Genomic DNA, 16,773 nt, shown 5'->3' on the forward strand with positions numbered 1-16,773 from the left:
ATTTAAATCTTCTTAAAAGAAAATCTATGTTTTAATACTAACAGTAACAACAAAAAAACCCCAAAGGACAAACAAAAACAATTCTGTGTGGGGTATGTGCATACACAAACACACACACACACACAAATGTAAAGTGTATAACAGCACAGTCTAGCAAGCTTGAACAGGGTGTGGGAGGGATGGAAAAATATATCAGGCGCTAAAACTGGACTATAACTCGAGAGAGACGTTTACAAAAATTATGAGAAATACTAGGTACAACTCTATATCCATTAATTTGGAAAGACAGAGGAAATGTTGATTTTTAATAAAGATATAAATTCAGCTGGCCCACAATGAATGGCCGCCGCGGCTGCCGCTGCTGCTGAAGCAGAGGCCGCGGGGTCCGCGGCGGCCGCGGGGGACCACAGCTCCGGCGCAGTGGGGCGCGCCCCGGGCCCAGGCCCGGCCCCAGCCGCCGCTGCGGAGCTGGCGGGGAGCCCCCGGAGCAAGGCCACGGCTTAGCCGCCGCCGCCATGGCCCAGACCCTGCAGACGCAAATCCCGAACTTCGGCCACAGCATTCTGGAGTGCCTCAAGGAGCAGCGGCTGCAGGTCCCGTACTGTGATGTCTCGGTGGTGGTCAAGGGCCCTGCCTTCAAGGCCCACCGGGCCGTGCGGGCCGCCAGCAGTTCCCACTTCCGGGGCCTGTCCTACAGCAGCCGGAGTGCGGCGGTGGAGCTGCCGGCGGCTGCGCAGCCCCAGTCCTTCCAGCAGAGCCTCAGCTTCCGCTACACGGGCCGGCTGAGCATGAACATGGGCGACCAGTTCCTGCTCATGTACACATCGGGCTTCCTGCAGATCCAGGAGATCATGGAGCAGGGCACAGAGTTCTTCCTCAAGGTGAGCTCACCCCGCTGTGACTCCCAGGGCCTGCACGCCGAGGAGGGCCCCTCGTCCGAGCCCCAGAGCCCTGGGGCGCAGACGTCGAGCTGGCCGGCCTGCGGCACCCCACTGCCCCTCGTGTCTCGCGTCAAGACGGAGCAGCAGGAGTCGGACTCTGTGCAGTGCACGCCCGTGGCCAAGCGGCTGTGGGACAGCAGCCAGGAGGCCGGCGATGGCTGCAGTGGCAACGGCAGCCGCAAGATGGCCAAGTTCTCCGCGCCGGACCTGGTCGCCAACCGGCCGCCGCAACAGGCCCAGGCGGTGGCGGCGGCACAGCGCGCCAGAGTGGCTGGGGGCTGGGGGGAAGCCGGCGGGGGGCGTGGCGTCAGCGGCAGGCGGAGTGGTGGATGGGCCCAGCACGTCAGAGCGGACCAGCCCGGGTATCTCAAGCGCTTACACCAGCGACAGCAGCGGCTCTTACCACGACGAGGAGGAGGAGGAAGCGGGCGAGGAGGGCACAGACGAGCAGTACCGGCAGATGTGCTATATGTCCGCCGTGTACCGCATGATGAATGTAGGCCAGACCTCCGAGAAGGTGGAGGAAGCCCTCCCTGAGCAGGTAGCCCCCGAGTCCCGGAATCACATCCGAGTGCGGCAAGACATGGCGTCTCTCCCTGCTGAGCTCATCAACCAGATTGGCAGCCGCTGCCACACCCCAGGCTCTATGATGAGGGTGACCCCTCTGAGAAGCTGGAGCTGGTAACAGGCACCAGCGTGTACGTCACCCGGGCGCAGCTCATGAACTGCCACGTCAGCGCGGGCACGCGGCACAAGGTGCTGCTGTGGCGCCTCCTGGCCTCCTTCTTTGACCGGGACACGCTGGCCAACAGCTGTGGCACCGGCGTCCGCTCTTCCAGGAACAGCTCCAGCAGCAAACCGCTGGATGGTCGCGTCCTCCACGCTGTCAAGTACTACTGCCAGAACTTTGCTCCCAGCTTCAACGAGAGCGAGATGAACGCCATCGCAGCCGACATGTGCACCAACGCCCGCCGAGTGTGAGGAAGAGCTGGACCCCCAAGGTCAAGCTGCTTATGGCCGAGGGTGACGCCTACACCACCTTCGTCAGCTACACGGGCAAGACAGAGCCGGACATGAGGGGTGTGGAGCATGGCTTCGAGACGGCCAGCCATGACGGCGAGGCCGGCCCCTCGGCCGAGGAAGCCGTCCAGTACCCCCCCACCGGACTCTCCCGCGGGGCCGTCACACTCCCCATCCTGTCACACCCGCCCGCCATCTTGGGCACGAGCTATTGTCTGTCCTTCCCCAGGACCCGCGGGGGGGACTGCATGCTCCGGCCCCTCTGCGCACCCCCCACCCCCGTCCCACCCCCTGACCCCAGTCCGATCAGGGATCCGGGCTGGGAGAGGACGGTAGGTGGTGCGAGATCTGCGTTGCCTTCTCTAGCACACACACTCGTGCACAGTCGAGGGGCTCTTGCTCCCCCTCTTCTAACCCCGAGCAACTGTCTCCCCACTCACCAGGCCAGGCACAGGGAGGGGTTGGCCTGGGGGGCTTGGGAAGACCCCCTTCCCAGGCGCTGGGCCACCTAGCCGGAGCATTCCTCAGCCTCTGCCCCCCTGCAGCCCCTTGGGACTCACAGGGGCCCCGGGTTCTCAGGACCCCTCCCGCCACCACCTCCCAGTGCTTCCACGTTCCAAAAGCACCTTCCTGTCTCCCTCGTCTGGCCCTGCGCCCGGGGGCTGGGTTAGGCGCGGCCATGAGGACTGCCCGTTTTACAGCTGAGGAAACTGGGGCTCAGAGAAACTCCATGACCGACCTAGGGTGGCGGGCGGTGGCAGGCCCAGCGCCCTTCTCTTCCCCCACCTGTGCTCAGCCTCTCTTGCCACCACCAGCCCCCTGGGGCCTGAGAGGGGCAGGTCCTGAGAGGGGCAGGTCCTGAGAGCGGGGCCCTTGGGGGCAGACCGAGGGTCTCTGAGGATAGAAGGAGAGGTTTCTGGGGCTCGCAGAAGCGTGAGGGTGTGCGTGTGTGTGTGTGTGCAGGCATGCGTGTGTAGAAGTTTTGCTTTTAAACAGATTGAAGACGTGAGAGGCAGTAGGACCAGGGGTAGAACCCAGGGGAGCAGGCTGGGGAGCTGCTGCCTTTCCCTCCCTTCCCCACCCCACCCCGACCCCCCCAAGGCAGGGCTCCCAGCCCCCAGCCCCTGTACATACTTTTTAAAACATGTTTTTAGCTAATGAAATATTGAAGTATAAGATTCCTATTATTTTTCAAACCAACGGGACCGTGTCTGATGTCCCCTTCGGTCCTCGGGGCTGTGGAAGGCAGGACAGAGTGGGGAGCCAGGGGCAGACTGAATGTGCGCGTGTGTGTGGAGTGGGGGGCGCGCGTTGCCGAGGGGGCCCCCCAGGCCCCTCTCTGCCTGGGCTCCCGTGGGTCTGGCCGGCTTCCACTCAACCCCAGGGCCTTCCCCCAAGGGCTACATTGCAAGGTCCGGTTGGCTGAGTCCAGCTCCTGGCAGGGCCGGGTCCGCTTCATGGTTACAGATCGTTTGCCGAATCTTCTTTTACCATTCCTCTCTTTCTATCCTTGCCTAGCTCCGCGAGTGGTTTTGTGGATTTTTTGAGTTCTACGTGTAAACTTGGAGGGGTCTTTTTGTTTTTAAACGCCCCCCCCCGCACCCCTCCGCACACACGCTGGATGTCATTTCTTTGCAGTTCACATTTTTGTCTCCAGCCCTGGTTCTCAAGGCCTCTGTCTCCGAACAGTCTGACTAGCCCATTGCTCCCAGCAGCCTCTCTCTCTCCAAAGGCAAGGGGATTACAGGAGGTGGGGTGGGGGCCAGCTGGACCACTGGGATCTGACCTGGAGGCCTGCGCCCCCCCACCCCCAGGAGCCCCTGCCAGCCTGCGGGGAGCGGGTCCTTCCTGACGTCTGCTTGCTACGAGGGGGAGGGTCAGTCCAGCGGGGCCCTGGCGCTCTGCTTTCCTGGCCCAGCCCCAGTACCTTAGCCCTCAGCCGGCCCGAGTGCGTGGGGTGGGGGGGTGGGGGTCAACAGCCCCAGCTAAAGCACGAGCACCTTAGTCACACCTCCCCTGCCCCCTCATCCTGGCCTTGACACCCCACCCCAGAGTAGATCCCAAAGCACAATATCCTGGTCACTTGGCAAGCTGCCTGGCCGACCAAGCAGGGGTGGGCTGGGGCTCCAGCCAGACCCCCAAAGGAAGCAGGAGTCCCCAGGCGCTCCCGTCCTTCCAGGCTTCAGCGGGGGCCAGCTGTGTGGGACTGGGGTCTTCTCCCTCCCCACCCCCTTGTCCTGGGCAGGCCCCTGTCCAGCCCCTCCTGGCCTTGTCCTCGGGTGGGGCTTGCCCCGTCCCTCCTCCGAGCCCCTGCGCACGGGGTTGGGTGGCAGAGCACTCTTGTTTCAGGGACTCCAGAAGGTGCCCCTGGCTCCCTGGACTGTGTGTATAGGTCTGGGGAGGGGGCGGGGGAGAGGGGCGGGGCAGGGGCGCAGGGGAGGAAACTCCTCACCTGGAGAGCCAAAGACAGGGTTGTGCCTTACCCCAGGAGCCACCCCTGCGCCCTCCCGCCCTGCCCTCCCCGCTCGTGGGCGGCCTGCTGTTTTTCCTGCTTTCCCTTCCCCTGGCCCTGCCCTGCCCTGAGCTGCATGGACCCCCCACCCCCGGGCAGCCAGGATGGAACATGAATGGAGAATCACTGACCAACGCAAAAAAGACTCTGGGGGATCCCCTCCACGTCCCCCGGCCGCCCATTCACCCATGTCTCTTTCACGAAGCACAGATCACCCGCCTCGTCCGCGGGGAGTGCCAACACCCTCCCTGCCCTGGGCCCAGCCCCTCCTCCGGCCCATAAGTGAGATTAAACATTAACTACTGTAAGAGGAGCCGCCCTGGGAAATGTGAACCATGAGACTATCAGTGATACTGATGAGAATAAACTAAATGCCTTTGTAACAAAAAAAACAAAAAAGATATAAATTTTTTGTTCTACAAAACAGAACCACAATTCCAAAACCCAACTAAGGTAAACAATTATTTTAAGAAAACCTTAATGAATACAGATCCAATAACTTCTTAACAACTTGAAAACAAACAGAATTCTAGAGCGTATTAAAGGCACAGTATGTTGTGATACAATTTTTATAACAGGATGCAATGACGGTTCAGGGTTCGGAAATCTATACCAAAGAAGTTTTCAGTGTTGAAGCCTCCTTTTTTCAATTATTTGACAAACGTTCCTTCATTTATTCAGCAAAAATTTACCATGTATTATATATATGCCAGGCACTGAATACTAGGAATTCAGTGGTGAAAAAATGAGGTCCTGGACTTCATGGAGATATCTAGAGAGATACAAATAAAAATAAAATGTTAATACAATAAAAAGGCTGTAAGAGAAATACAGGGAATACTATAGGAATACATAAATTGGCACGCAAACATTAGGGTGCTGTTGGATTAACCCTGTTGCAATGATGATTGCCCATTCTAGGATGGTGGCAGTGGATACAGATAAGATGGGCCTACACAACGTAATCAGACAGTGGTATAAAATTTTCTGATTGACTAGATGGAGAAGGGTGGAGTCAGAGATTCTTTGGGGGGATCTTAATGTATTATGTATAAAAGGGTAAAGAAAGGGTCAAGTAAGTTCAAAAAATACTGTTAGGTATAAACATTACTGCAGCACTTGTCAGCTTTATGGCACTTTCTCATTAAGAGAGAGTCACGGTGTTAGATAGTACATAATGTTTACCATACATTTGACTACAGAACCCTGTTATTTTTGCAGAACACCTCGTGAGAGTACTGTTTCATGGAACACACTCTGGGAGAAACTGCTTTCCATAAAAACAATCTCTTCCTTTCTACTCTTGCAGCTCTCAATACCTCGGTGAATTGTCTCACCAGCTATATTCAATTCTTTGTGGCTGTCTTGTTCTATCTCTTTACACAGTACATATATTTAGTTTGGTTACTTTCAACTGGATGAGGGTGAAGTGAAAGATTCACTGGAACCTCAGAAGGGGTGTCCCAAAAACCATTAAAAAAGAAAAAAATTATTCTGGACCAGGGTCACCTGTGAATCAACAGGAACAGACCTGAGCCACAGACAAGTTGCAATAAAGCAGTATTAATCTTTGTTAATATCTACAAACGCTACTGAGTAAATTTTCATATAGGTCAGACACCTGAAAATAACAGGCTCGTTGGAAACAAATCCTTCTACTATGAAACTGCTTAAGCAAACAGAAACTTGATTTGAACGCTCTGTGCTGAGTAATTGGATAGCTAGCTCCATTTACCTGGACTCAGAAAAGCTACATGCATTTAGAAACAGAGAAAACCAAATGTACAAACTCCTAGAGACTAGGGAGGGTAACTAAATTAGTTTACAGTGCTCAGAAACATAAACCACGTGTTACTGAAAATCTGATTCTAAAATATAAGTTTGATATGTTCAAAAGGTATATTTCAGGATACTCTAACACCACGCAATCACTGAATAAAAGTATGCTGCTAGCTTCTTGTGTACGATGTTAGTGATGTCAAAAAAAAAGACACACCCCTCCTTTTTGTTTTCAATATATTAAAAAGCAACATAGTACAAATGTTGTAGTTAATATTAAAAAGGATCCAAATTTTTCAAGGAATTAATTTTTATAAACAAGTTCTACAACGAAAGGGAAACGGCATATTGATACATAAAAGTTTTGTTAAACAAGATTTTAAAAATTTTAAATCAAAGTGTTTTAGACTAAATTCTTTCAAATGTTCAAACAAAAAAGAACCCTGTACAATCTCCATAATAAAATGTGTCCTTGCACTTTGAAAATGTTAAAAGTTTAGAAATTTGAGTGATAGAGGCAGCACTTAAAGGTTTCATGAACCTTTTTTCCCAAAAAAGAATACTTTCAGTAAAACATTTTACTATTTTATCTGACTATGCATTTACATTTTTGTTCTTCCAGAAAAAGATTTACATTAACACTGTATTCTTACTGTAAAAAAAAATACATTTAGAGATATTTAACTTCCTGAGTGACTTCAGTCATACATCGAACATGTTTGTTGTTTTTTTTGTGTGTGTGGTACGCGGGCCTCTCACTGTTGCGGCCTCTCCTGTTGCGGAGCACAGTCTCTGGACGTGCAGGCTCAGCGGCCATGGCTCACGGGCCCAGCCGCTCTGCGGCATGTGGGATCTTCCCGGACCGGGGCACGAACCCGTGTCCCCTGCATAGGCAGGCGGACTCTCAACCACTGCACCACCAGGGAAGCCCATCGAACATGTTTTAATGAGCAAATTCTAAAATTTTACAATGAAATAGCATGTGTAGATGTATACTTGTATGCTCACTTACAGTAAAACTCAAGATCATGTCACAGAACTTACACTTAAGTTCTCTAAGTTAAATAATATGATTTATCCCCAAACTTGACCAAAAGGTTTTCTCAAATATTAGTAAAATGAATCACTGAATTTACATTTTCTCATTTAGTAACAAAATACTGAGTCATTTCAGACTATCAACTTGAATGTTTTCCATTATATACACCAAAAATCTGATTCCCTAACAAGAAATTTCTTGTAATACAAAAAGATAACAGATAATTAAAATATTTGCTTCATAATACAACTAATCCAAATAATACATCCCTTCCTCAGTTGTCTAAAATGATTAGGAATTGTGCACTTTCTTTAGCATAAAACCCTTTCCTCTTCTTAAAACCCTGAGGTGAAAGGTTATTAATGTAATAAAACTAGAACCACAATTCTCATTTCTGTATTGGACTGCAATTAGGTTTTAAAAATTTTATAAAGAAATGTGCCAACTTGTAAAGCTGCTCTATAGACTTTTTTAAAGAAAACATTCCCAGAAACAACAAAAAGGGCCTAGAATGACACTATGAAAACATCCTTTTAACACTTGTTAGTGTCGAGGTGAGCGCCATTTTCCATCTCTACCACTGTCTCTTCTGTTATCATAGTCATGGCTCCAGCCATCGGGATTTCTCTCTTCATAGAAGAAATCATCTCTGCTTCCTCTGTAATGATGGTCGGACCCATGATCAGTGTAACGCTGTTCACGGCTATAATGTCTATCCACTACATAGGTATGAGAATTCTGTCTGACTTTTCGCTGCGATAATGGTGTATCTTGGCGCCACTGGGAGGTTGAAGACCGGTTAAAAGTGTGATTATGTGACTGAACTGATGGGGAAAATCCTGATTGATCCAGATGTGGAGAACCAAATTTCCCTCCATATGACATCTGTCTCAAGACACTGTTCATCTGAGCGAAGAGAAAAAGAAGGAAATGTGTTAACCACAAATATTTCTAGATAGCAAAGGCAATAGATATCAAGCCATGGTCAAACGAACACAATAATGGAAAAGCAAAATCATTCTTGCCTAGCTGAATCTTAAGGTAAACACAACTAAAGTAGTACAATAGCTTCATTCATTCCCATGTATACCTACAAGATATCTGTACTACTACTCTTTGTCCTCCAGAATATAATTTAGAAGGGAAGAAGTAATACAAAATGACTATAATGTAAATCACCGTATGATGAACACATTAAAAGCAAAAGCTCAGTATCTTTAGGAAGGATTTAATGAAGGCGACATATGATCTGAGTATTAAAAGTATGGATGTAATTATTTTTTTTTGGCCATGCCACACGGCTTGCAGGATCTTAGTTCCCCAACCAGGGATCAAACTCACACCCTCGGCAGTGAAAGCGTGTAGTCCTAACTACTGGACCACCAGGGAATTCCCTGGATGGAGTTTTTTAAGGAAAATATTTTAAGGGGGAGGTATGTCAAGGAAAGAAGACTGCACAAACAAAAATAACAGGGAAACACAGAATAGTTCATAGAATAGCAAGTAATTCTGGCTAAGACAGGTTATAGATCTCATGAGCCATGATTAATGGACGGTAAAGCTAGAAAGGTTTATTGGAATCAGATAATGGGAGCAAAAACACAAGGCTAGGGCTTCCCTGGTAGTGCAGTGGTTAAGAATCCGCCTTCCAATGCAGGGGACACGGGTTCGAGCCCTGGTCCGGGAAGATCCCACATGCTGTGGAGCAACTGAGCCCATGCGCCACTATAACTACTGAGCCTTCACTCTAGAGCCTGTCCTCCGCAACAAGAGAAGCCACTGCAATGAGAAGCCCGCTAGCCGCAACTAGAGAAAGACTGCACGCAGCAATGAAGACCCAATGCAGCCAAAAATAAATAAATAAATATGAAATTTATATTAAAAAAATCACCAGGAAGATAAGCAAAACAGAGTTATAATAGTAATTTTGAAATGGTGTGTGAGATGGACTAGTGAGAAGAAAATAGATACAAGTACTAAGTGACTAGACGAGTGGTTTCCAAATTCTGCCTGTGGACAGACATTAGCTAATGACGATTATTTTTTTTAATGGTCTACAGCAAAATAAGAAAAATATATAATATGTTTATAAAAGTTGGTATCTCTTTATATTGGTCTCTCAATTTTATTTTACTTCACTTATATTTTTATTCCGCAGACCTGTGCAATACAAAAGCCTAGGGACCACCATTCAAGATTGTGATTTGGGCAGAGAAAATAAAAAGGAAGAAACAAACGTAAGAAAAGAAAAGAATGAAGGATCTGAGACTGATCAAAGACAAAGATGCAACAGCAAAAGATACTTAAGATTTTATCATTGGTGATACTACTACAGAAAAAAATGGCATGTTCACAAGGGAGGTGGTCTAGAAGATTCTAGTATATTAACGTATTAAGTATTAAAGACAGTACATGATGAGAAGTTACTCGGCACAGGTTGCAAGAACATCAGAGAATGAGTATCCAATATTTGCAACACACACACACATCACACCAACAATGGTTAAAGAAAAATACAAATGTGACAAAGCAGTTCTTTTTATCTTCAATCTTTTAAATATATATTTCAGCCCAGTGAAAACTAAAATGAGTGATCTACAAAGATCATGCTAGTCTAACTAAAATTTAAGAAATGAACTTAAGAATTAAGAATGAATGTTTTAACTAAGTACGAGTTTTTTAGCAACTCGAGTTGAACAATCAGCTTACCACTGCTTGTCTCTGAAAATTTTCTGAAGAAGAAAAAGATCTTTGAATTATTGGTGTTGATGGAGTCATGTTATCCACTGTCCTTTCGTACCTGTGAAAAGTAAGAAAACCAACATATAATCATTCATTCAGTAAATGTTTACTACATACCAATCCTGAGCAAGACACAGTCTTCAAAGACAGGAATGGACAAGACCAACAAGGTATCTGTTCTCATGGAGCTGGGGTAAGGATTCACACAAGACAATTTCACATGGTTATAAAGACATAGTAATAAATGACTAAAGAGCAAGTTGAGGTGAGAGAGATAGGCGGTTCTATTTTAGCTTGACTGGTCAGGACTGGCCTTTCTAAAAAGGAGACATTTGAAGTTACAGCTGAACAAGATTACCTGGAGGCAACACACTCCAGCTGAGGGAAGGACTAGTGCAGGGGGAAGCAAACTATAGCCTGTGTGCCAAACTCAGTTTGTGTAAACAAAGTTTTACTAGAACTTAGCCAGGTTCTTTTGTTTTGGTATTATCTGTCTGGTGCTACAATGGCAGAAGAAACTAGTCCTTTATAGAAAAAAAAAATTGTGTCAATTTATAGAAAAAAAATTGTCAATACCTGGGCCAGTAATGCAAAGGCCTAGACTGAGAACTAAAATGAAAAGGATTTAATCAATTAGACATAACAGGTGAGGGAACCAGAAGAACTAAAAGATAAAAATCTAGATTTTTGGCTTGAGCAATTAGGTAGACCTTTACTGAGATAAGAAGAAAGAATAATAGGTTTGGGGGAGTAAGGAGTTCTGTAACATAAAAAGAATATTAATCTTAAGGACTTAAACCCTATTCCTCTCTTCCTATAGAGGTAACTTGCTCTACAGAAAAACTCAGAAAGGTTTTAATTTTATTTTAAAATATGCCTTTGGAAGCAAATCACCAAGATTTGGAATTAAATCACCAAGAATCAAATCACCAAGATTTATCTTACAGTTTAGATCTTTTTATTTTGGGTTTTCTTCTTTTTTTTAAGCAGAACTGATTTTATTTGTATGCTGTAAAGAAAGCTACCTTTTTTAAAAAGAACTTTTATTCTTTATATATATATATATATATATATAAATATATATATAAAAATAAACCTGTGCCCCCTGCAGTAGAAGTACGGAGACTTAACCACTGGACCGCCAGGGAAGTGCCATATTTTGGGTTTTCTTAAATCGGATTACGTACCTGTATGCTAAGGGGGTAAAAAGTATAATTTTACTTACAGAGAGTATAAAAATCAGGTACACTCTAGTGTTTGATTAAAACTACAGTATTTACTTGCATATTTCTTTCCCCAAGAATTTCTAAGAAGGGTTAAAAACTCTTTTTTTTCCCTCCACCTAAGATACCTTTCAAGAGTCCATAAAAGTGGTTAGAGATGCTTCAAATTCCAGCTACACTGAAAAGCATTTAAACACAATTAACTTCAGCTGGCAAGAAAAGACTCTAAGAGGGTACCCTTTCCACGTTACTGCTCTCTTACAATTTTCACCTTCCAAACTCTTTTCATATCCGCCCACTTCTCTCCAGCTCCTGGCACCACCCTAATCCAAAGCCCCAACCTCACTCCCATGGCTTCCTTGCTACTAACACCAATACCTTGCTACCAACAGCTTCCTAGTCACCCTTGTCCTCTTCAATCCATTCTCTCCCAGTACAACCAACTAACTCATTACAATACAAACCTGTTCCTCTTACTACCCTACTGAAAACGTTTCAGTGTCTTCCTACTGTTCTTAGGGCGAAATTCCAAAATCCTAATTATGGCCTATAAGAAAGACCCTGTATCCTCTGCCTCTATCTACTTCAACAGTATCATCTACTACTCTCCATTTTCTATTCATTATGATCTAGGTACACTGCCCTCTTTCAAGTCCTCATTCACTTACCTCTCCTTGTTAAAACTTTCTAGAAACTTTCTACTCGTATCATGGTGGGTGTGCTCAATCACACTGCCTGGTTTGAAAACAAGCCCACTTCTTATGAGCAGTTCACACTTGAGCAAGTTAACCCCCAACCTTCATTTTCTTCATACATAAGGTAGAGATAATAATAATCCTTGCCTCATAAATCTACTGTGAGGAATAAATGAGATCATAGGTGCAAAGGACTTGGTGAAGAACCTGATAGGTGACAGGTATTTGTTAACTCTTTCTTGAATGAAGCCATAAATTGATAAATAGCTCTATGGACATACCGGGAAGAAACCGTCCCTGGCAAAATATCAGCCTCCCCAAAGAAAATGATTAGTAAATATAAATATGGTACCTCTTCCAATCCTCAGTAGCTAAGAGGTATTTCAGAGATCATTCAAATCAACTTCTTTTCCTTACAAATGGAAAGACAGGGACATAGACTAGCTCAAGATTACACAATTGGTAGAGACAGATCCAGAATCCGATTCTATGAACTCTTAGTCCAGTAGTCTGTTTACTAACAGGTATTTTTAAACTGAAAGCAACAACCATTTAGTGGTCATAAAACTAATGTGATTTTTTGAAAAATAAAATAAAATAGAAAATAGAGGATACTACAAGTAGTAAGGCTAAGTAATGTTTTGAGAAATTTCGTCTCAGTTATATACATGTATGTGGGTGTGGGTATGTCTTTACAAATGAACATAAATATAGTTATGTACGTATCTATTTTAAGGGAACTATATATAATGGGCCTATAGTCCCCTTAAAATAGATACATATATAACTATAATCCAACATAGCAAATATAGCAGAAGAATAAAGAGGTAGGAGCATAAAGAAAGAAACCAATCACTCATTATGTATTTTGAAGTCACTGCCTAAAAAAATTCCTGATAAATGATTTTAAAAATAGGTGAGAAATATTACCTGCTAGGAGATGTGGAAGTAGGGCTTGAACTTCCAACATGATGCTGGGGATATGACGAACTGACCTCCTGTGAGGCATGGCTACTTCCTAAAATGAAACAATTTGAGAAGTTCTTATTGATAAAAAACTTAATTTGAAATTTTGTATCCCTCAGCCCAATCACTCCGAAAAAGGTAGACACAGGCTAAAAGTGAAAACCTCAAATATCAGTAAATTGCTTTATAGTTCATCAGAGTGAAAATTGTTAAGTGTTTAATACCAAATATACCCAAAGCAAAGAGTTCCAAATAAGGTACTTTCCAATGTATAAATACCCAATCTGGCCATAGTATTCTGATCCCCACACTAAATTGTAAGAATGACTACAAGGAAAGTTTCATCCTTACATGATCACACATCAAAATTTGTAAAAGTAAATTACAAAGCAGTCAGGAAAAGTATTTTTAGGAAATAATCCTTGTGCTTTTAGAGTGTGAACCCAAACTCAGTCATTTTAATAATAAGGTTTATGTTCTTTTCACAAACCCAAACTGAAATTTTAACTCTCATTTTAAAATTACAGCTTTCAAAATCCATACTGTCAATGTTACCCATTTTCAGGGATATATAAAGTTTACTATTCATAAAGCTTAAAGCATTTTCATCCAAAAATAGGTTCTTTAAATAACAGAATTAAAAACAAAGCGGCAAACAATCTCTCTGCTAAACATCGTCAGTGAATAGTTACCTGATCTAAACTGAATTTTGATGGGCCTTCCAAAAAGTTTGATTCCGTTAAGCAGATTCATGGCATAAGGAACAGATACTTCATGTTTGAAATTCACAAACGCAAACTGCTTTGGTTTACCATCCTTATCTTTTGGAATTTTCACTTTTATTACTGGCCCAGCCTACAGACAAAAAAAGTTTTTAGAATTTCAGTAAGGCAGTTTCAGGAAAATAATCAAATTTTACAAAGTTTAAAAAATTCAAAAATGTAACCAGGGACTCTAATTTTTAAAATGGATACACTCGGATTTCCATCTCGGTTAAAGATCCTATAGATATGACCGAAAATTAGATTAACTTACTTGGAGGGAGGGAGCCCATAAGGAACTGGAAACCCAATCACCGACTGAATTTACATTTCACAGCACTTTATGACTTTAACAAGGCTACCAACATCCATCATTATCCCACTGCGTGGAAATTAACCTTAATCAAGAGTAAGAGAAAGTAGTTTTCTTGGACTAAAAATTCACTTTTGTATCGACTAATCAAACATTACCAGTTGTTGAAAGACAGAACTGGAGGGAACAGGTTTAACGCATCTTGATACAGATTTTAATACATAAACACTACAGTGCCGCTCTCCTACAGAGTATTTATGAGTCTGTCTTTGCTGCAACTTCGTAAGAAACTTAAGTGGAAAACGGATACTAAGAAAGAAATTGAAATAAAATTTACAAGCGGAAGATGAGAAAAGCAGGAAGAGGAAAAGCACAGCTCAACGAAGGACCCACGCGTACGAGGTCGCTTAAGAGCACTGACTCTTTACCACGTGAATGCCCGACAGAGGACCCTCCACCACCTTTAGTCGTTACTTCGGCCTGAACTAACCAGGATCCTTCTAATAAAGCGACACGTAGCGAGCGCCTCCCTTTCTAAGCGCGACCCCCACCTCCAGCCCGCCCACCTGTCCGGTGCCGGGACGAACCGTGCCACTTGAGCCAGGAAAGCGGGGATGGCCATTGGGCCGGGCCCTACCCGGGCCGGAAAACGAAAGGGAAAGGCTGATCCCAGCCGCTTACCTGATGGAAAAGCTCGAAAAGGAGCTCCTCTGTCACTTTCGTTTCAAGGTTGCCCACAAAGAGAGTACGATCCGCTTCCGCTGCCGCCGCCCCCATCTCAGCATCGCCCCCTCCCGAAAAAGGCCGAAGGGTCGCCGCCGACGCACCCACTGCGCACTCTCAGAAACCCCACGTCCTCGCGCTCCCAGGCGTCACAGACGTAAACGTCAATCACGTCGGCTCTCAGCGGCGTCAACGTGCGCTGGAGGACTGCGCATGCTCGGGAGGAGAGCGCTGGGTTAAAGTGGGTCCTTGATCCGCAGACGCTCAGGTGATGGCTTCCGATGAAGTCGGTCTCAGTGTTCGAGACCCGCTGGACTGATCAGTGGAGCCGCGAAGAGTCTGCCTTGACCGTGGGACGTAACACAGATACTGCGGGCAGTGTTTGAAGATGGCCCTGAACTATGTGTCCCTGTCTGCCGGCGATCGAAGAGGCCTGGTGGCCTACCGCTCTTCCCACGGCGACCTCAGCTCGTCGGCCTTAGCGTTGGCGATGGTCTCTGGAGACGGCTTCCTCGTTACCAGTCCCGAGGAGATTCTTCCAGAACCTATTCTTCGGTCCACCGTGCGGCTGAACTTCCGGACCGAGAGCCGTCGGGCGCCTGGTGGCGGCGGGAGCCCGACCCGCTTTATAGAGGGAAGGGAGCAGGAGGCGCGGAGCCGAAGCCGCCAAGCCAGATTTTCACCTTACTCGGGCCGTGCGATTAAACTCGACCTCCTAAGAAGTGTCCTGCAACAGCGTCTGGTGGCACTTAGAGGTGTTAGCGCAGCCCGTCTTTCAGCTTAAAATGAATACCTCTCTCCGCCCCTCAGCTTGTGAACAAGGCTTCTCTAAAATACTTTCTTGGTGCAACCGAAGTCTTATTTTTAGAGGGACGTCTTTTCAGTTTAATATAAAAATGCGTGGTAGTCCTGTTACTCTAGACTAGCGCAAAGTAAAATGTTTACAGCTACTTGATTCAGATGGTTTTAAACAGCCATGATGATTAGATCGGAAGGGAGGAGCAGCAGAGATTCTTTTTGAGGTAGTCACAAAGGATGGGATCATCCTTCCCAGAGGTCAGTAATCCTTTTATCCTCCCAACAATGGATCCAAATTTGTCTTGCTTTCCACAAGTCTTACACCTCCTCCCTGGCAGATTCTCCTACTTTGAGACTTATAATTCCGAGTTTCCTTACATGCCTACCTTTCTACCTCAGATTATTCCCTCTGCCTTTACTTCTGTTGGTTTATTACTGTGGCGTATCCTCCCACCTATGGCCCAACACTTCTATCATCTTGTCCTTAAGACTTCTTCCATTCCCCTCCTCTTTTTCTTAAGGAATATCTACAAACCAGTCTCTACTAAAACAACAAAAGCAAAACCTAAACCTTGCTACTCTCTCAAATTAATAAACCAATTTACATTTCTTTATTTGCCAAAAGTTCCAAATGAATTTTTACACTTATATTTGTCACTTTATTGCTCACATTCAATCCCAGCTTCCTTAATCTGAATCTTGTCCCAAACTATACAAAAATTGGAAACCTTCATCTTACAGTTTTCTCTTAGGAAGCTGCTCATCTGTTTACTCTAGCATCTTCCTTAAACTTTCTCGTTTGTCTTTGGCCATTCCACTATTAAATAGTATTTGAAGATCTTCTCAGTGCTAAGCACTGTGGATGAACTTTACATAGCCCTGCTATCCAGGAGATCAAGGAGTGTACTCAAGATGGAGAGGCTAATAAATCACCACACTGGACTGTTCATTAGGTGCAGTGATGAAAATAAACCTTGGTTGCCATGGCTCTCCGTAATACTGCACTATCCTGGTTCTTCCCTTATCTGGCTGATCCTCCTTATCTGCTCATAATTTTGTCTTAAGCAGACATTCTCCAAGGTTTAAAGGGTGGTATTGGGAGAAATCTAGTGGGTTTTGTAAGTGGCAACTCTTTATGTAAGCAGGCAGTGTAACTTTTTCCCAGCGGACTCTGGTCTGTAATTACGTTCAGATAAAGCAAAATTACCACACACCAAACAACTGAATTGTGAGAACTACATTTTAAGAAGAATATTGACAA

The 16,773-nt window shown here is 45.5% G+C and overlaps 3 protein-coding genes across 3 annotated transcripts; 2 read left to right on the forward strand and 1 right to left on the reverse strand.

The window, feature by feature from the left end:
* The first annotated feature begins 392 nt into the window (after window positions 1–392).
* On the forward strand, window positions 393–4,755 carry LOC116757713 (nucleus accumbens-associated protein 1-like). The gene is given in 5 exon segments (XM_032639807.1): window positions 393–1,219; window positions 1,221–1,572; window positions 1,575–1,914; window positions 1,917–2,293; window positions 4,450–4,755. Coding segments are annotated over 5 exon segments (2,079 nt in total). The 5' UTR covers window positions 393–515.
* A 168-nt stretch (window positions 4,756–4,923) lies between these two features.
* On the reverse strand, window positions 4,924–14,845 carry RBM7 (RNA binding motif protein 7). Its single transcript, XM_032641346.1, has 5 exons — window positions 14,673–14,845; window positions 13,610–13,772; window positions 12,882–12,969; window positions 10,001–10,091; window positions 4,924–8,197 (listed from the first exon to the last, which is right to left on the reverse strand). The coding sequence occupies exons 1-5, from the start codon at window positions 14,766–14,768 to the stop codon at window positions 7,835–7,837; spliced, it is 801 nt and encodes a 266-aa protein (XP_032497237.1). The 5' UTR covers window positions 14,769–14,845; the 3' UTR covers window positions 4,924–7,834.
* Window positions 14,736–15,550, forward strand: C8H11orf71 (chromosome 8 C11orf71 homolog). The gene has a single exon (XM_032641347.1). The coding sequence runs from the start codon at window positions 15,103–15,105 to the stop codon at window positions 15,496–15,498; it is 396 nt and encodes a 131-aa protein (XP_032497238.1). The 5' UTR covers window positions 14,736–15,102; the 3' UTR covers window positions 15,499–15,550.
* Window positions 15,551–16,773: the final 1,223 nt, after the last annotated feature.

Source organism: Phocoena sinus, chromosome 8 (assembly GCF_008692025.1).
Source record: "Phocoena sinus isolate mPhoSin1 chromosome 8, mPhoSin1.pri, whole genome shotgun sequence".
Lineage (NCBI taxonomy): Eukaryota > Metazoa > Chordata > Mammalia > Artiodactyla > Phocoenidae > Phocoena > Phocoena sinus.

Coding starts and splice junctions, on each gene's coding strand:
- RBM7 (XM_032641346.1), bottom strand. CDS start 14,768: ATGGGGGCGGCGGCAGCGGAAGCGGATCGTACTCTCTTTGTGGGCAAC. Junction 10,092..12,881: donor ACTTCCACATCTCCTAGCAG/GTAATATTTCTC, acceptor TACTTTTCACAG/GTACGAAAGGACAGTGGATA. Junction 8,198..10,000: donor ATTTTCAGAGACAAGCAGTG/GTAAGCTGATTG, acceptor CTCTTCGCTCAG/ATGAACAGTGTCTTGAGACA.
- C8H11orf71 (XM_032641347.1), top strand. CDS start 15,103: ATGGCCCTGAACTATGTGTCCCTGTCTGCCGGCGATCGAAGAGGCCTG.